Source organism: Cynoglossus semilaevis, chromosome 11 (assembly GCF_000523025.1).
Source record: "Cynoglossus semilaevis isolate Cse_v1.0 chromosome 11, Cse_v1.0, whole genome shotgun sequence".
Taxonomy (NCBI): Eukaryota; Metazoa; Chordata; class Actinopteri; order Pleuronectiformes; family Cynoglossidae; genus Cynoglossus; species Cynoglossus semilaevis.
In genome coordinates, this window is record NC_024317.1 from 3,773,023 (window position 1) to 3,791,803 (window position 18,781).

The window sequence follows — 18,781 nt, forward strand, 5'->3', positions numbered from 1 at the left end:
CTCCTCCCGACACCGATTCTTCCATTCACTAAACATAAACTCTGAAGTAAAAAAAAAAACAGTAAAAAGTTAATGGTTCATTCGAGTCCGTGCAAGTGGAAGTTCAGATCATCTGGAAATCTGTTGATAAATGAAGCTCACCTTTGCCTCTGTCCCACTCTCTGACATGAGGAACTCCTGGTTTGGTGTCTCTTCTCTCCTGGATCTCCACTTCCACCTTCTTCAGTATACTGACATCAGGGTTCTCCTCTGGTGGAGGTGGTGGTCCCAAGAGGTCTTCATCATCGTCGTCTTTCTTTCCTGGAACAAATGAATCACAGAGAACTCATCAGTATAGTAAAGAAAGAAAAAAAAAAGACAAATCGACTCAGAGGTTTTAATTTTTCCTGAGAGTAAACCAACCTTTGTTTTCGTTTTAATTAATTAATTAGGTAATTTATCCTGAGAGTAAACCAACCTTTGTTTTCGTTTTCCTGCTCCTCTTCAGTTCCTTCTGGTTTGTTCTTCATCTTCCTCTGTCTCACCTTGGCCAGTCTGGCCTGCAGCATGGCCTCTCGTTTCTCCTTCAGTCGTTCTCTTTTACTGCGCTGCTCTGTTGTCTGAGAAAAGCCACAGGATTAGGTTTGACCAAGACATGGATGTTCTATTTGGATGATATAATAGTTCACATTCAGCAAAGTGAGAAGAGTTGATTTGTTCAAAGCCAAAGTCAGTCAATAATACAATATGAAATTAATGAAATTAAATTACGTTAGTGACGGACATACTTTAAATATGTTTTTTCAAATTGTGGGAGGTAGGAGAAGAAGTTTTAAAGCAACATAATGAGAGTATTAGGCCTGTCAAGAGATTCTATAATCTCACTGAATCATGGGACTGTTTCACCTGGTGACCAATAAAATGTGAAGCAGCTCACCTGGCCTCTCAGCATGTCGAGAGCTTCTCTCTGCTTCCTACGTTGCTCTTCATCCTGAGAAAAGGCGAAGTAGCCCACGCCGAGCTCTCGAGCCTCTGAGATGAACAGAGTTTTTTTTATTTAAATATGAGTCAGATCAAAACCTGTTCTTTTACCATGTCATGTATTTAAATATCCCATGGTAATGCTTTGACAGCAACCTTGTCCTCTCATGTCCTCGTAGTGAATTGGTCCAACAGGCCTCTGCATCGCCTCCTCTTCCTCTCTCTCCCATTCCTGCCTCTGCAGCTCCCGACGCATGTCCTCTGACAGCAGAGTCTTCTCAGACGAAGCTTTTCTATATGGAACAAATCAGATTTTTTACATGTCAGCTCCTAAAAACTAGAGGCTGATATTTATAAGTACTGCTGTATTTACCCCTGAAAATCCTGGTCCATTTTCTTAAAATCTGGGAGATCTTTTTTCATGCATCTCCGAGATCGACCCAGAGAATCAACATAATCCACCCTAAAAAAAATAAATAATAATAATACATAAATGTATATAAATATATATGGTCCATTGATAGGCTATTAAGAGATGGGGATGAGGATTACCATTCCTCATCTGGGTGTTGTGGAGCAGGTATAGGAGTCAGCGTGTCACTTTCTTCATCTTCATGTCTCGCTACTTCCTTCTGCACAAATGTCTGTTTCTTTTGCTCAATAATCTTCTGTGTGAAATCAACCAGGAACAGATTCTCCGTCTCTTCATCTGTTACATGTAAAAAAAATTGAAGAAAATGAATCAAAAATTGTGTCATGTTAGAAAAAAAACAACAACAAAAAAAAAAAATTAAATCAATTTTTTTTTTATCACTAACCTGGAAAATCTCCTTTAGTCATCTGCTCATAGATCTTGGCTTTTTCCTCCAACTTGCGTCTGTTGCAAAGCACGGAAAAAAAGACGCACCGCTGAACCACTTTGTACACGTGTCATTAGATATGAGTTTTTATGAGGTCTTGAAATTAGGATCCACTGTTAGAAAGAAATCTGATTTTTGTCTAACTGAGTTCTGGTGGTTCATGGATTAGAATTTCATACTCCAAAAGTAAAAAAAACTTGCATTTGTACAGATGCACATAGATTTTAGTTAAGTGGTTAAATATTTTTTATATTTTGGGTTGACAACAAAAAACTCAGATTTTCTTTGTGCTGCAATCATTCATTGTTACAGTTTTCAACAGTACAGACTCATTTGTCACATGCAGGTTTGCACTTCATCAGAAGCGAATGATGGAAACAGTTATATCTGCACTGTTGGTTTGTTTTTTTTTTTTACAATAACCACATTGAACACATACTATATTATTGCAACAGTTTATTTCTAATGATGGTTCTTACTGTGACCTTAAATAAAACCATTGAACATGACGTTTACTACAGTGTGTATCTAGCTACTGCGATCATTTAACCTGCCATAAAAATATAACTGCTGCATTTACTTATTTGTAAACGAGATTACCAATCAATGAATCTGACTAATGACTAATTCAGGTAACTGTTTGAAATTCAACAACGTGTTAACTTACCTTGATTCAGTGAGACTCTTCTGCTCCTCGGCAATCTGTTCTGAATCTTTCTCAGCTCTTGCTGAAACACCAGGGTTTTGCTTTATCCAAACACTGGGTTTCTACACAGGGAGTGTAGTATAAGTACTAGTATAAACACAAACATATACACAAACGTTGCTAAATAAACTAAAATACTATACCTTTTCTTTGATTTTTGATTTGAGGCCTGTGTAGGCGCTGTCTTGTCCAAGCTTGTCTTTTTTAAACTGTTCCTGCTTCCGATACAATTCAGCTTTAAGGTCGACTAACTGTAAAAGATCATTTTAAAAAAACATGTCAAAATGCGTGTATTTCATATTTCTTAGCCGAATTAGCATTTAGCCGCACGTTATGTCGCCTGTTTGTAAGCTTTCGGTATAGTAAAAGTACACATTACCGAATAAAAATTGAACGACAAAACATCTTGGAAACTTACCGAAGAAGCCGTCACATCAAACGGTTTCTTCTTTTTGTCCATTTTGGATTATTTTTCGCGATAGTTTACAACGATATAGCATTAGCCATGGGGGTTAACTCAGACTTCTTCGTTGGTGTTTCTGTGGTGAAATTTTCTTCTTCTGCTTACTAATAAAAGTTTGACCACGAGTGAACCAGTGCCATCTGCTGTTACGGCGTCATCTTTTTAATCATTTTCCAATCCAATAACAAATGACATGTCGAACAAAATCCAACACACACAAAAAAACAAACAAACAAACAAAAAGGGTTATAATAAATGAATGGACACCTTTTCCCCCTCTAATAAACACCCAAAGAAAGATTATAACAAAGTGTTGTTGTAATTAGAAATTAAATAATACCTGAAATTAAATAGATTTATCTTCTTTTTCAAATAAAATTTAAAAAAAATCCTAAATTACTTATATTTGATAAATATTGAACCTTTTACATGGGCTAAATATTTCTCTACCTATGTCACCAGATACACGTAAACTGTAAAATAAGTGGGTCAGTTATGTTCATGCTCGTCCTCAGTTCCTCCCTCTGTCCTTCAGACTGTTTATTAGACTGTACCTACGCCATGTTCCTGTTATTGTTCAATAACCAGACACACAGCTGCGAACAAGGGCTCCTCAATTGTGTAAATGTAACTGTAAAGGACCTAAAAGCCCTGTGTGAAGCTCTCATAAGACACACCTTCCATTTATCCATTAGCATTTCCAGGGACGGAACACTGCAGCAAAAGACGGAAAAACATCTTTAAAATAAAAAGCACTCTTGCTGCAGGGCTAATGGACCAGCGTGTCCTAGTTTCCTCTTTTCTTCAATTAAGAGCCGTCCTTGTCCAATAGAACATGGGTACTTCACAACCCCACACACTATGTACTTTTATTTAGGAAGCACTGCTGAGTAAATCATATGAAAAAAAACATCAAATAAAGCAATAATCAGAGCTAACAAAGCAACAAGGCAAACATCCAGAAATATTCAACAGAGCAAAGCAAGACTGTAGAAGCGAAAACAACATTTAAAACTCAAGCACCTTGTTGATAAAGTGCAATTCAACAAATGTTCGTATAAAGCAATGTCGCATTCATCAGGTCGTAGACTATTACAGTCTTTAAGGTCATCATTTAGTTCATAATATGAACTAAAAACGGAATGTTTATACATTAAAATATTGGAGTACATTTGTTTAATCACAGGGACCGATGTTAATGTTTTAAATTGTCAAAATTGCTGTTTCTCTCTTTACGGTAATCGTTCTTTTCTAGATCAGGTCACTGTAGGCTTGGAGGCAGCCTTTGTTTGGGCTAACAGAAAATAATGTGAACTAATAGGGTACCGAGACAAGAAGCACGGTGTATATCATCATCATATTTTATTTATTACATTTGATTTTCACCGTATTATTTTAAAATAAATAATTATTGACTTTTAAGATGTAGAAAAAAAACTTTTCCGGCAAACCGGAAAGTTAATGGGTTTGACAGTTGTCATGGTATAATGTACTGTATGTAGATTAATTAGGTTGTACCGAGCGCCTGATTGTCTACCTCCTGCAAAGATAGTTGTACTTTGTTACTAGGCAACGCTCGACCACAATCCTCCTGTTGTCATCACCTGGAGCTAATCAGATCTTCCACTCTGATCATTTACTTTGATAAGACCTGCAGCAGTTTGATGAATCTTTTTGTTGAAATTATTATTGTCCTGCGATGGTAACTATTTCATTAATATGTGGCTACATTTTCTTTTCATATGAAGAGCACATGGAGAGCTTTTGCCAGTACGAAGAATATTCTCTTTATTTATACACAATTTACAGCAGCACATAATGAACTTTAAGGAGTTTCGCAAAAGACCAAGTGAAGGAAACTTATTACAAGCTGTTCAAAACACAAATGTGTTTTTAGTCAGTAGCCTCTTAAAGATATATATATATATGTATATATAAAAGAAGAAAGTCACACAGTATATATTCAGCTGTCAAATGCATAGACAGGTCACCATAGACAACAAGGCAGACAGACTCCTGTCACACCAACAGTTCATTTATTACTTTTTATATCTGCTTGGGCAGCGAAGAATCCTAGCGAGGAATGACCTGCAGGGATAACGTCGATGAGAGTAACGAGTTTAAAGGAAAGTATTTTGTCATCATGATGGATTGACATGAACAAAGGTTCATCATCAGGAAAGTCAGACAATTGTTCTCAGCTGAGTTCTCACTAAATATTATCCGGAGACCTGTTAGAAGAGATTCTGATTGCACACACACGTGCATGTACACGTATACCCGCACAAACACACACGCACATTATATCAGTTATATTATATTATACAAATTATTTTATATGAATATGAAATGTACATGTCTCAAAATCTAGGTAGACAAAAACATGAACCAATCTAAATTTTGTTCAGAGCCAGCGATATTTAACCAACTGTACTTTTCCTAATTTGTAAATGGAAATAGACTTAAAGGAAAATATTTGAAGAGGAAGACTTTCACTAAATGCAAGAACAGACCATGACAAAGATACAACATATAAATCAATAAAGTCATAGTTGATGCAAAAAATACAACTGCTGAAATAATGTTTACACAGCATTTGTCTCATCCTTAATCTTTTCTTTCTGATGTGCAAAACAGACGTGTCCAAAGTGAATCACTGTCCGTCCAGTTTAAGTTTGTCTGTCTCATTCCTCCTGGCCCTGAATCCTCTCCAGGAGATGCAGCTCGACTTGCTGGTTCATGCGATGCAGATCTTTCTGCACGCTGGGTTGATCTTCCAGCTCCTCGTGGAGACACCGTGCGATCTCCAACCTCCTGTAGTCTGCCGGTCGAACAAGTCTCCGAATGACCGTAAGGGCACAATCCTTGAGGCTGTAAACTAGAAAGAACCAAAGAAACACATCAGAATTGGAATTGTAATAATGTCACTCCTGATTGACACATTTTTAAAAAAAAGCAACAATAAAAACACTGTTACAGAAAAGTGACGTGACGTTCTGTTTTTAATTTGATTTCTCTGCTCTTTCACATTTGTTATTTTCAGGTGATTTGTTCAGGAAAAACTATTTTATAACTTTGTTGGATGAAAGCGATCACGAACAACATACTGTATACCACAGTAATAATGACATTGGTTGCTGATTCAAGCTCTATTGTACTCAACAAGTACTTTCTGTACATGAGTAAATTAATCACACATTAAACGCGTTTACTTTACCTGGTACGCTGATGTTAGCCATTGTGGGACCCCCGCCCTCTCCTGGCATAGGAAGAAACAACCCCTTGTTGTTCACCGTTAGGAGTTCGTTACTTTGTGCATCTCTGAACATCCATGGGTGACCTGGAAAAATAAATAAAATTAATAATAAACAATACTCTTAATAATTAAGATGTGATGGGTTAAAAACAAAGACTTAGTCTGTGCCTTTTAGAGTCATTCGCTTTATTTGTTAAATAAAATTAATAATAAACAAAGACTTAGTCTGGTCCTTTTAGAGTCATTCGCTTTATTTGTTGGTTGACTTAATAGAATACTACAGCGATCTTGATGAGTATAAGAATGGTTTAATCAATTTACCGACGAATGTGGTCATCCTCTGTCCCGACATCGGTTGCAGGTCAGGGTAGGGCTGCGGTTCCCCCGTGTAGTTTATCCACAGTGGACGCACCACACGGGTGGTGCGATTGAAGAACATAGCGTTGACTGGATTCCGCGAATTCAAGGAACGAATGAGGGGAAGTGACTGCTCACCTTCCTGAGGCATGTGTAGCAAAGGATCCTTAAAGTGTTCCGTGGAAGCAAAAATGTTAGCCTCTAGGCTAACGTTAGCTACTAGCTGACTGACAAGTCAACCTCGAACGAAGCTTGTTGGTTCGCAGATATTGTTAGAGTTAAAAATACAAAGCTGTCACACGAAGTATATACAGTTACATCGTTTCTACTGTATAAGCAAATTAAGTTCAAAATACCTCAGCCGCAAAAGAACTTTCTTCTTACTTATTTGTTTACACTTTTTTCCGGTTTGCTGATGGGACGTAAGACTGCCCCGCGCTGTGATTGGTCGAAAGATGAATGACGACATCCCGTTCCCATAGCGGCTTTCACCGAGTGGTGCAGGACGTGACACACGCGTAATAAAATTACACTGGACCGACAAGTTTGAACCTTTGTACCAGACCTGTGACGTTAAAGAGCTGCTAAAGATGCTACCAAATGTGTAGCATTTTAAAACATGTTTAATTTTTAGTCTAAAAAGTTTCCATTCTCTTGACTAACTGGAGTATTAAGTCAGCTGTGGTGGAATTAAAGCTGATTGGCTGCTATATATCTCTAATTATATATACGTTCAGTTACTTTGAGCCACTTTATTTATTTATTTATTTTTAATTTTGTACAATTTTATCCACATATTATTTAGTCTATCCTTGATTCGTTGAATGTGTGTGTATAAGTGAGTGACATTGTTCACAATAAACCTATTAGCTTATATTATATATTATAGTATATATATTATATATAGTATAATATACTGTATATTATATTATAGCTTATAATATCGTTGTCAGTCATGGATAAAGTGCAATTAATGTCATAGGAGAAAATGCTTTGTTTACTCAGGAGAGAGGGACTACTTTTAGCAATAACAATTAAGTTCATGTCGGAGGAAACCTAAGCTCCACCTACTACTTTGTCCATAAATATCACGTAGAGAACAGCAGAGATCTCACCCAGAACCTCCCATATCTCCCATCCTCACCTCCACCTCCACCTCAGCAGCACAGAAGCTTCTTCTCCACTTTCATCTAAGTTAATTCAAAAGGGAAGGTTTTTCACAAAATTACAAAAACACTGACTCTGATCAGTAAGTTTCTCGGTGTCTTGGTAGGTCGAAATCCCACGGTACAATGTGTCCTCTGAATCACAGTGACTCTGTGGACGCCGTGGACGTGGACAGGGATGAGAGTCTGGCCAAAGTGGAGATCGCTCTTCTCAGCGTCATCTTTGTCAGCGCCTCCATTCTCAACGGCGCCGTGCTGTTCCTGCTCTGGAGGCAGCGCAAACAGATGTCCAGGATGCGGGTCTTCGTCTTTCACTTGTGCCTGGCGGACCTGGTGGTCGCCTTCTTCCAGGTTTGCCCGCAGCTCATGTGGGACATCACGGACAGGTTCGTGGGACCAGACCTGCTGTGCCGCCTAGTGAAGTACCTGCAACTTCTGGGCATGTTTTCCTCGACTTACATGGTCGTGGTGATGACCGTGGACCGGTACCAAGCGGTGTGCAACCCCATGGTGAAGTTCCAGCGGGAACGCACGAGGCTGAACGTCCCGGTGTGCGTGGCCTGGGGCATTTCTCTGCTGGGCAGCCTGCCCCAGGTGTTCATATTCTCACAAGTGGAGGTTGCGCCGGGCGTCTACGACTGCTGGGCTGAGTTCATCCAACCGTGGGGGGTTCAGACCTACATCACCTGGTCCACGCTGGTCATTTTCGTTTTGCCGGTGATTGTCATCGTGGTGTGTCAAGTACGCATCTGCCGCGCCATTCAAATCAACCTGTACCGAAAGGCGAGGCACCTGTCGTCCAGAGCCAGCAGTGTGGGCAGCATGTCCAGAGCCAGGGTCAAGACGCTGAAGATGACCGTGTTCATCGTGGTGGCCTACATCGTCTGCTGGGCGCCGTTCTTCACCGTCCAGCTCTGGTCCGCCTGGGACGACGACGCGCCCAAAGAAAGTAAGTCATTAAACCCTTTAGTTACATTTAACCAAGTGTTACTACGTTTACACTTGGTTAGTGGTTCGAATTGTTTATATCATATGTGTCAAACTCAAGGCCCGGGGGCCAAATGCGGCCCGCCAAGCTGTTTTGTGTGGCCCACGAGAGATAAAAAAAAAAAACATTTAGTAAAGTCCGTGCATCAGAGTTTCTTAACATATGAAATTTATTTTTTTATTACACAGCCATGAACAATATGTGTACCTTGAATAAATAATAATCAATTATAGAAACATGTATTAGTCTGTTATGGAGTAGTTACATCTAAATAAAATAGAATATAAAATATTACCAGATTATTTTTTAATTTAAAAAAAAGTAAATGGCTTTTCTTTGAATGAAGTACATTAAGTAAAAATTGAGTCGATTTTTTTTTTTTTTCGCTGTGTTCCAGCGGTGTCGTTCACCATCCTGATGCTCCTGGCCAGTCTCAACAGCTGTGCCAACCCCTGCATTTATCTGCTCTTTGGTGGTCATCTCCCGAAGAAGCTGGTGTCGATGCTGTGCCAGCTGTGGTCGAAGGAATCGATGCACGATGACACTACGCTGGTCAGCACGGTGTACATGAGCTTCAAGAATGTCTCCGACTCAAAAGCAGGGTAATGTGTCCACGCCAAAAAAAAAAAAAAAAAAAAAAAAAGTGGAAAAGGCGATGGAGGGAAGACTGTATCAGGATGACTGGTCCTCTGGACGAGGAGGAGAGGACAGTGTGTTCTCACCAGGTCTGTGCTAAGTCAGTGATGTTTCAGTGAAACAGACGGGCAAACTAGAAAATTCCCAACCTTCCATACACACGTCTTTGTTGTGGATGTAGGAGTCGGAACATTTCAAGAACAATTTCAGTGACAACGGATGTTGTAAAGTAAAGGTAAAGTATCCAGGAATTTACTGAAACAAAAGAAAAAAAACAAAACAAAATTTGCATTAAAATTAATTCCTCGTTGGTTTTAATGAATGTACAGGGATGTTTTCTACTGCAGCGACACTGCCCCCTGCTTCTGTTTTCATTCAAGTGAACTGAAAATTGTAATTTGCAAATTTTTGGTAGTAAGACGTAGAGGTGTAAACAAGAACCCTAAAGAATATTATTTTATTGTAGATATATTTATTTTATTGTGTGTCGTACCAGTATTGTATGAACTGTATGTGTGTCTTTAACAGGTCCGTGTCAAAAATGACATCATGTGTCGTAATAAAACGACCTGTATGAATAAAAGTTGATGGAAATATTCCCTCTTAAAGAACTGAGACAGCTGTTTGTAAACAACTAAAGAAGATCGTTGCATACTTTTTCTTAATATTGTCCCACCGTCCTCTGCGATGGAGGTATTGAAAAAGTACAAAACCCTGTAAACTGACCTGGTTAAAAACTGAAAACAGCCGCAACGGAACAAAAGAAGAAGAACAAAAGAAGAAGAACAAAAGATTGTAAATAGTTTGATGTGTCTGTGCTAACGAGGTGCAATTAAAAATTTCAAAATGTTACGTCTGTGTTACGTTTGTGTCACATCACAGAATCTCCTTCAAAAAGAAGAAGTTCAGATAAACGTATGAGAAGGTTCAATAAAAGCCCAAAAGTTGATTAAGACAGTTGATTATTTCAAAGCTCTTACGTTAACAACCTCCTCTTCCTCCTCCTCCTTCGTCCTTTATTAGAATTTAATAAAAGAAAGTGACCTACATGCTTTTTCCACCATTAACTCATCACAATTGCTTTAAGTTGACTAAAAGCCTGTTATCTCCATTGTTCTGCCTTGGCTCCTGCTCGTTATATAATTAGCCTTTTCTACCAATTTGCCCCTTTTTTCTTTTTTACACAATTACCTGGTTTCCGCAGAGACTTCAACGTTACGTCTCATCTTGGATGGCAGGATCACTTTTCACATGAACGTTACCTCAGGCTCAGGTCCACTTTATTTACATAACTCTACAATGAAAAGTGAAAATTAGCTTCTTTTTTTTCTCTTTGGCAGAAAAACAGGAAGTCCATGAACCGATGCACTAAAGTATAAAATACATATTTAAAATATATATATATATTATATAAAATTTTAATTTCACTATTTGTGTAGGATTTAATTAAAAATATATATGTTGTTTCTGGCACCTGTATCTTATGATGAATGTGATAATGGAATTACATAAGATGAAATAATCACTCCAGGCTTTAGGTCAGTTGTCTGACAGGCTCAGGCTGTAAATCAAAAATAATGGAGCCTAATTGGTGCTTCCATCAACTGATCACACATGTGGCAGTTCACATGGAGCGACGCATGTAACCACATGTGACAAACACTACATCACAGAACCATAAATGAGGAGTTGCTACAGTGTACAACAACCAAACGACCGAGGCTGGTTCCACCTGCACTGATTGGACGCTTTTAAAATGTAAATAAATAATAAATATCTGTAGAATCAAAAAGTCTATCATAAGGGTAAATGAAGGAAATAATCTTATTACTCTACTAAAAGTACAGGATGTATGCTTTTAATTGTCACCTGGAGATGACTGCCTGAAGGGGGCAGTATAGAGAAATTCAGTTGGGTTAAGTTTTGAATTGATTTTTGGACTCAATTGGACTCTGTCTTTCTGTCAAAGACAAATAGTTGGTTTTCTGTTTTTATTGTAGTTTTCTATAAAATGGATATATACTTTTGCACCACAGATTCATTCAATTAACTATAATCTTAGTTTTAAGTATAATGTTGTACTACACTGCAACTACACTGTAGTTTTTTTCTCTATAAAGTACTACAGGTCAAATCCGGTGAAGTTCTGAGAACCGTTTGCGTGAACGTGTTGAACGTGTTTCATTGAGAGTGTTCTATTCCGAGGGACCTTCACGCCGAAGCCCAGCGGTTTTCCACGTCTCGCCCTCTCTCGCCCTCAGCCTCGTTAGTCTCTCGCTGTGCCTGAATACAAATGACTCTCCGACCACATGTATTCACCTCGTGCAGTCACACGTCGGGCTGTAACGACACGACGACGATGACAACAACACGTGCCAGTTCATCAGTCTGACTCTATTGTAAAATATATTGTAAAATGAATTATGGCAGTTAAAGCACCAAAGACTGGCCACAGTAGTGGCACAGTATTGTAAAATGAATTATGGCAGTTAAAGAAAGTGCTCTTGAACACACACTCCCAAATATAAACACAGGCTGAGGAACACACGACGACAGGAGAACTGTTTATTTTTCTCGGTGGTACAGCCGTGGGATGGGAAAAGCCAGGCCGCTGCTTTGTTGAGGGACACATTTTCACTTGTTTTTGAGTGACACACACACACACACAAAAAGTGTTGACAGCCCAGAAAACACTGACACAGAACAAAGTCAAGGAGGAAGAATATAAATCACAAATTTGTCTTCGCTGCAGTTGTGGCGACGGCGTTTTATTCCTGAAGCGAAGCGGTGGCGTCAGGTTTGGAAATGTACAAATTCTGCCCAGGTTTTTTTTTTTTCTGATTGGTAACACTCATGCATAGATGTAGGAAGTTTAAAGTTTATATTTACCCTCGTGATAATCATAAATCTGACTCTGAGTGAGAGCGAACCGTTCTACACGTTGAAACGTCCTCGATCGAATTCAATGAGCTGAAGACAAGAGTTAGCTTCATCAAGGCGTTTGTAAAATACTACAGCACGCTAGTACAACATACTAGTACATTTTCACTGGTTGCCTCTAATTCACATTGACATCTATACAAAGTAAGCCAGCATCCTGCAACACAACTGCAAGTGAAACCCTGATTAGAAAACGTTCAAATAAATTTTAAAATAAACCTAAAGTTTCATCACGTCTTATTCATTTCTGCAGATCAGTGTTTTAATCAGGAGACACCAACTCTAACCCAACACAGACTGAACTAAACTGAAAAAAAAAAAAAATTATCAGACCATAGGTCTGGCAAATCAAACATTCCTCATTAAATCCAGTCAAATCTATATTTTTAATTCCTCTCCTATCTTTTATTACACAAAGGCCCAAGTAACAGAAAAAGAAAACTCTTTCTGCTCTTACAAATACATGAATTTCATTTATTCCCAGTAGTCGAAACACTCTCTGCCGTGACAGTCGGCCAGTTGTGCAGCCATGTTGACGGAGCGTTTGTCGGACACACAGCAGACTCGCTGTAGTGAAGACGCATCGATGCAAAAAATGATTTGTTTTTGTGGACACAGCAGTACGAGCATCAAAAAAATCTCTGTGCACTGATTTAGAAAATTGAGAATCAAAGTTTCCATCCGCAGCCATCGGTGAAAACAAAACCTTTAAGGGGAAATTTCTGAGAACAGTCTTTCTGGATTCCACATCCATCCATTTTCATCCACTTATCCGTTACCGGGCAGTCTCCATGACCACCACCCAAATTACATTGAACCGTACCAACCCCTCTGAACCTTCCTGCAGGTGGTGAGTCCACTGGAAGGACTTTTTGGATTCTGAAATACTCAAAATATCATCACAAGTGCAATGCAACATGAGCCGCTTCTTTCAGGACCCTGTCTGTGTTCGTGTGGTCTCACGGTGAACCTGAATGGACTTGTATAATATTTTAAGTTACCCCACAATGTTTTGTGTTTTTTAGACCTCGGTCTGAGCTCTGAAACAGCAGGACGTGTAGGACGACAGTGTGTCCCTTATTTATTTGTAATGAGAGCTACATGATGAAACTGATCCGAGTTTCCGGCTTCTTTTTTTCCATCCTAGAAACGATTATCTCCGATTGGTTTAGTCTGATCCCAAACATCAGGCCCAACGACATCTGATCTACCCCATCACTTTTTTCTCACTTTTTGTGCTAGTCGTCGCTAAATGAGCGTGAGGCCGAACCCAACCTGCCATATCCATAATGGGAAAATGAGAAAGAAAATCAAAAATCAAAACCATAGACCGGTTCCTGTCCTTACGATATTTGGAAATAAATATGAATACAGCGAGTTCACAGAAGCAACCCGGCCCCTGCTGCTGAGGTGAAGCCACGCGCTGTGTTGAAACATGTCAAAGGATGAGCAGAAACTGTCTAACGGATCTGCAGCTGAGCCACCGAGCAGCCAGACGGAGCAGGGTGAAACGTTCTGGTGGATTTCTCTGCAGTCGACAGTCGGTTCATTTTTACGGAACAGATTTTTTTGTTTTTGTCTGGATACTCACTGGTCACTCGTTAGTTCGTTCCTCTTTCCTAAAATGTGTAGATTAATGTGTGGGGCTGGTCGGTGAGACCTGCTGTCAGCTGATGTCAGCTGATGTCAAGACACTCGACAACAAACGAGTGGATCGTGTCTTCATTCATCCACCTGCTGTTCTCCTTCACCTTACTGGTTAAGCTGCACGCTCACCTCTGCCTGGAGCCATCGCCACACTTTCAGAACCATCACTGCCGTTGTTCTGATCTGCCCTTTCTTAAAAATATGATGGATTTGTTGACAAAGAGACAAAGCGTGAGACGCAGTGACGACTGGAGGATTCGCGATGGAAGAAGAGCTGGAGCTCTGTGTTCAAGGCTTTTCAAGGCCCAGCTTCCAGGTGTCACAGGCAGAAGAGGCGAGAGGTCTCCCTGCCCTCTTCGCCCTCCACCTGGGGGATACGAGGGAGCAGGGCCGAGCGAGTCAGACCCCAGAAACGAGACGGGGACAAATCCTTTTTGGTGGCCGTAAACTTCCAACCCATGTGGGATCCACAGGTCCGACACTGAGCGATTGTCCAGGCGTACCTGAGGAGGAGAACAGGTTGTTTTTATATACTGTATATATATAGAGTTTCATTTCAGACTCAGTGTTAATGACGATTTATATATATATAGAATTTCATGAAAGACTTTTCATTTCAGACTCAGTGTTAATGACGTCTCAGCTTTACCCTGGAAACCAGCTGTGCAGCGTGGACGGTCTGCCGGTCAGGTTGAGATTGTTGGCCTTGTAGACGGTCAGGGTTTCATGGACGTAGCCGTGAGGGTTAACGTAGGCCGCCATGGGGCCGTAGAGAGACAAACTGAAGGGGTGAGGGGAAGGATGAGGAAGGGGATGGAAATATTAGTATGAGTATCACATCAGGTGTGAATAATGAACCAACACACCAACAGTTTTCATCTAATGTTCATTAAAAACTAGATTCTCAGAAAACAGACGTTACAGTGAGGTGAACTGTGCTGAGCAGATCTGTGACATTTATCACTTCTACAGGACATTCATTTATTGTCTTTATAATTTTTCACCAGAATCAGTTTTTCCACTGTCTGATGCTAAGTCCATTTTTTTCTGCACAGCATCCTTGATGTCACGTCTGAATGAAAATAAAAAAAAAATCTGTATTCAAATCACACAGCGATAACCATGATCTTTTGAGTTATTTGTTCTTGTTTTGTTTTCTTGGCTCTAAGACCTTGACCGTGCTGTTAGTGTCATCCGTTGTTAGATTTAAATTAATGTAAAAAATTAAAATGCATGTCAGCCAGTGGGGAAACTTGGCTCTGTTTTAGACTTTTACAAAAAAAGAAGGAGAGGAGAGTTGGTCGTGAGTGTACTGTAAACACAAAGTGTGTTTATCTGAAAAAGTTTAATATTCAAATTTAGGAAACCTAAACCTTTCACTGCTGCTGAATGTCTCCATATGATCAAACATCACATTTCAAATTTCAAAAGCCACAGTTGGATGTTTCATCCGATCTCAGCAGAGTTGAACCTTAAAGCGAAGCTGAACATGAAGAAGAATAAATAAGACAGTTCTTTCTGAAAATGTTTTTCTGGACGTGACAGCTGTTCACAGTATCAGATGGTGATGACATCACTGCCCAGGACATCATCCAGACTCACCTGAAGATCTCGTTCTTGGTGGTGATCTCTGTGTCCTGACACTGCTTACAGCACAGCGACGTGCACTGAAGGGAAAAGAGGACAAGTGTTAGCATGACACGCAGATGTTAAATGTTCTCTCCATGTGTGGACGCTATAGGAGCCCACCCTACACAGAATTCACTCACAGGGACACGACACCAGATTAGATCTTCAGTGTGACCAGACTGTCACATGAAGACTTTTAGTTATTTCAATAATAGAATATTTGTAATTTATAAAAAATAGAAGTATTAACTAACAATGGACTTTATTTTGTGTCTGGAAAAGTGCGAGCAAGATTTTCTAAAATCAGATCTTCAGTCGAACCCAACCTTGTTGTGAATGAATGGTCTTGGAGGATCATTAAATCTACAAATTAAAACCTCTTTTAGACTTTCTTCTGTCAGTATCAGAGTCTGAATGACCTTTGACCTGTTGGTTTGAAACAATACAGGGATATGACTGGATTCTTTTAAGATGAAGTAAATTAGTAAAACTAAAGTACATTTTTTACTGAAGCACGGTAACCAATGACCTTTGTACCAGCACCAGTCCTTGGACCAAGGGTTGGGAAGCCCTGCTCTAAAGGGACTGATCTTGACAACCCTGGTCCAGACTGTCTGCGTTCACCTACTCATCACTGTTGTCACTGGGCACCAGTTTTGCTTGTAGATGTTTTTAAAGTTCAGGCCACTGCGTCTTTGACTATTGTACTGTTTGTACTGCAGTAAAAACAATGTCACTTTGTTTGGTTTGAGGTCAGATTTTGTGGTAACGGTGGGTGAAGGAAACAGGACGAGTCCTTCCTTACTCTGTCCATAATGTCCAGCTCACAGCGCAGTCTTTGTATGGCACTGCCGATCTTCAGCAGCTGCAGCCGCAGAGCTTCTCCTATAGGCAAACAGGCCGCAACTCTGTAGGAGAAGTCTGAGACAAACCAGACAGATGGATTACAAAAAAAAACCTGAAGGACTGAACAGATGTGCACGTCTGTGATTCCTCTGTAATAAAACTGAAGAGAGGCTGACCCACGACATTGGTAGGTAAGGAGTCATCCTTCAGATTCTCGTCCCATTCGTGGAGCTGTTTCTTCACTCGGTTCATGAGCGACTCCTGTGAGGTGAAACAAAAATAAATAAAATAAAAAAACATGGTTTACATTCACTGCGGCGTGGTGTTTATATGTGGAGGAAATTCCAGGCCGTGTGCACTGAGGTGATTTACTCACAGAGTCATAAAGTGCATAGACCCACGGTGGCCATGGCGTCAGCCTGGCACAGTAGAACTTCCTCTGTGAGGAACGACAGCGGAGACATCAGTGAATAACAAAGTCTCTTTTAAGCATTAAAGAAGTTTTTTTTTTTTTCCTATCTGCACTTCGTCACTTTCTACACCAACGGGTGAAAAAAGACCGAAGACACTTTAAATCCATAGGTATGTACTGTATGTCTGTGGTTGATAACATCGTCTCAACGCAGCGCTGAGATTCACGTGGAAACACGAAGCTGAGGATCACTGAGGTCAAAGGTCTGTTTGTTCTTCAACACAATAATATTTATTTCGTTTATTTAAAACCATGTGATCATAAACATCTAGTCCTCAGGCAGGTTGACCAAGCATCAGGCCAAAGACAAACTATGACCCACTGTGTCTCACTGCTATATATACAGTACAAGTACAGATGGTACGTGTACAACGACATGTTGCTGCTGCTGCATCTGTTATTTATAGACAGATGGTTATTTTTCATCCAGACTGATGAAAAAGATACAAAGGTTCCCATTTTATGACAAATTGTGAAAAGTTTGGGGTTTTTTTCATGCAAAAAAAGTACATTAGATAAATCTTCACATTTAGTGAAACATAATTTTACAAAACATTTTCTGAACATGAAGTGTTTGTGTCTTTTTTTATTTTCAAAATTCATCAAACGAGCCGGATTGAAACCCCAAGCGGGTTGGTTTTGGTCTGCGGGCCATATGTTTGACACCGCTGCTTTAGAGTAAATACTCTTCGTAGAGAGAATAAGGCCACAAGCCCATTCTAAATGATCTGCACTTTTTCTGCCATTTTATTTTCATAAATGTTGAGACTGGTTCTTTTTAATGAATCAAAAATGTGTTTTATTTATTTATTTGAAAATACATATATTAAATTCAAAAGTATTAAAGTATTATTATTTGTAAAATATTTTTATATTTATTAAAATGTTCTTTATTTGGAAATGTATTAGAAAAAAATCTAACCTTTTGCATTTTGTTAATTAATAGCAGGAAGAGGCCTTCGATTTGAAAGTGACTTGTTTATTTGTCTGACCTGTTTATAGTTGTTCCACCAACACTGAGCCTGTTTGTAGTTCTGTGTCGGGGGTTTGGAGGACGGGTGAACCTGGAGCCTGCAGAGGGGCAGTAGCTGCACAGCACACAGTGGGTCTGGAAGAATCCGCTCTGGAAGGATCTGTACTTTGGCCTGTCTAATCCTGGAGGCAGGGGAAAAAAACGATGATTAAGAGTTTTTAAAGGTTTCCTGAAGTTAATTTTCACCCCTAATGTTTCATACATTTTCAAACAGACTCTCTGACCTATTTAGAAAAAGAAAATAGGTCAGAGAGCAATGACCTGCAGAAAAGATGACATGCAGCTGGAATTCTTAAACACTGTCAAACACTTGAACCCAAATTCATTTTTAAAGAAGTTTGAACCAGCTCTACTGTAAGAATGACAGAGGATATTAAACTAGGGCATGACACCAGGGGACGGACGTTAAATTAAACTGAGATGGTGAACAATGGATTAAACACAGAGAGCGCTGCCTGGATGTTTTCTGCAGCATGACAGGATGTTTGTAAATGTGAAAAGATCATAAAAAGTTACTGTCTAAACATGAGCAGTGACAGAATGGGAGCTCATACCAAGGTGCCAATGTAGGTGCGTATTTTATTGATGGTTTGTTTTTTCAAATACAGTTGTGCCCCGAGATACGAGTTTAATCCATTCCACAACAGCACTCGTGTGTCGATTGCATTTTCCCCATTAAAAATAACTGAAACCCAATTATCTCGTTCCAGTCCCCCAGAAATATACTGTTAATTAATTAAATTAACTCCCCATATAAACACATAAATATAAATAAACATATTGATAATATTAAATAATAATAATTAAGAAAACATTTTATAT

At 39.4% G+C, this 18,781-nt stretch overlaps 4 protein-coding genes across 4 annotated transcripts in view; 1 reads left to right on the forward strand and 3 right to left on the reverse strand.

Moving 5' to 3' along the window:
- Positions 1-3,148, reverse strand: part of ccdc174 (coiled-coil domain containing 174) — a 4,155-nt gene extending 1,007 nt beyond the window's left edge. Inside the window, exons 1-11 of the mRNA XM_008319973.3 lie at positions 2,945-3,148; positions 2,670-2,777; positions 2,488-2,588; positions 1,779-1,837; positions 1,513-1,669; positions 1,334-1,423; positions 1,117-1,253; positions 917-1,011; positions 458-599; positions 142-300; positions 1-41 (exon numbers count right to left, since the gene is read on the reverse strand). The exon at positions 1-41 is cut by the window's left edge and continues 1,007 nt beyond it. Coding sequence (XP_008318195.1) covers positions 1-41; positions 142-300; positions 458-599; positions 917-1,011; positions 1,117-1,253; positions 1,334-1,423; positions 1,513-1,669; positions 1,779-1,837; positions 2,488-2,588; positions 2,670-2,777; positions 2,945-2,986 — 1,131 coding nt within the window. The 5' untranslated portion in view covers positions 2,987-3,148. The remainder of the gene's footprint in view (positions 42-141; positions 301-457; positions 600-916; positions 1,012-1,116; positions 1,254-1,333; positions 1,424-1,512; positions 1,670-1,778; positions 1,838-2,487; positions 2,589-2,669; positions 2,778-2,944) is intronic.
- Positions 3,149-4,761: 1,613 nt separating this feature from the next.
- vhl (von Hippel-Lindau tumor suppressor) lies at positions 4,762-7,056 on the reverse strand. Its single transcript, XM_008319975.3, has 3 exons — positions 6,567-7,056; positions 6,207-6,329; positions 4,762-5,867 (listed from the first exon to the last, which is right to left on the reverse strand). The coding sequence occupies exons 1-3, from the start codon at positions 6,751-6,753 to the stop codon at positions 5,674-5,676; spliced, it is 504 nt and encodes a 167-aa protein (XP_008318197.1). The 5' UTR covers positions 6,754-7,056; the 3' UTR covers positions 4,762-5,673.
- A 458-nt stretch (positions 7,057-7,514) lies between these two features.
- Positions 7,515-9,391, forward strand: LOC103385939 (vasopressin V2 receptor-like). The gene is made up of 2 exons (XM_008319974.3): positions 7,515-8,717; positions 9,154-9,391. The coding sequence occupies exons 1-2, from the start codon at positions 7,895-7,897 to the stop codon at positions 9,360-9,362; spliced, it is 1,032 nt and encodes a 343-aa protein (XP_008318196.1). The 5' UTR covers positions 7,515-7,894; the 3' UTR covers positions 9,363-9,391.
- A 2,552-nt stretch (positions 9,392-11,943) lies between these two features.
- The window catches only part of crbn (cereblon), a 9,579-nt gene continuing 2,741 nt past the window's right edge, over positions 11,944-18,781 (reverse strand). Inside the window, exons 5-11 of the mRNA XM_008319976.3 lie at positions 17,919-18,081; positions 16,831-16,893; positions 16,631-16,715; positions 16,414-16,529; positions 15,582-15,646; positions 14,629-14,760; positions 11,944-14,482 (exon numbers count right to left, since the gene is read on the reverse strand). Of these exons, the coding sequence (XP_008318198.1) occupies positions 14,299-14,482; positions 14,629-14,760; positions 15,582-15,646; positions 16,414-16,529; positions 16,631-16,715; positions 16,831-16,893; positions 17,919-18,081 (808 nt within the window). The 3' untranslated portion in view covers positions 11,944-14,298. The remainder of the gene's footprint in view (positions 14,483-14,628; positions 14,761-15,581; positions 15,647-16,413; positions 16,530-16,630; positions 16,716-16,830; positions 16,894-17,918; positions 18,082-18,781) is intronic.

Bases quoted from the DNA above. Each gene is read 5' to 3' on its own strand.
- LOC103385939 (XM_008319974.3), top strand. From the start codon at position 7,895: ATGTGTCCTCTGAATCACAGTGACTCTGTGGACGCCGTGGACGTGGAC. The intron at 8,718-9,153 runs GTAAGTCATTAA...GCTGTGTTCCAG, and splicing joins CGACGACGCGCCCAAAGAAA to CGGTGTCGTTCACCATCCTG.
- vhl (XM_008319975.3), bottom strand. From the start codon at position 6,753: ATGCCTCAGGAAGGTGAGCAGTCACTTCCCCTCATTCGTTCCTTGAAT. The intron at 6,330-6,566 runs GTAAATTGATTA...TTATTTTTCCAG, and splicing joins GAGGATGACCACATTCGTCG to GTCACCCATGGATGTTCAGA. The intron at 5,868-6,206 runs GTAAAGTAAACG...GGTTCTTTCTAG, and splicing joins GGCTAACATCAGCGTACCAG to TTTACAGCCTCAAGGATTGT.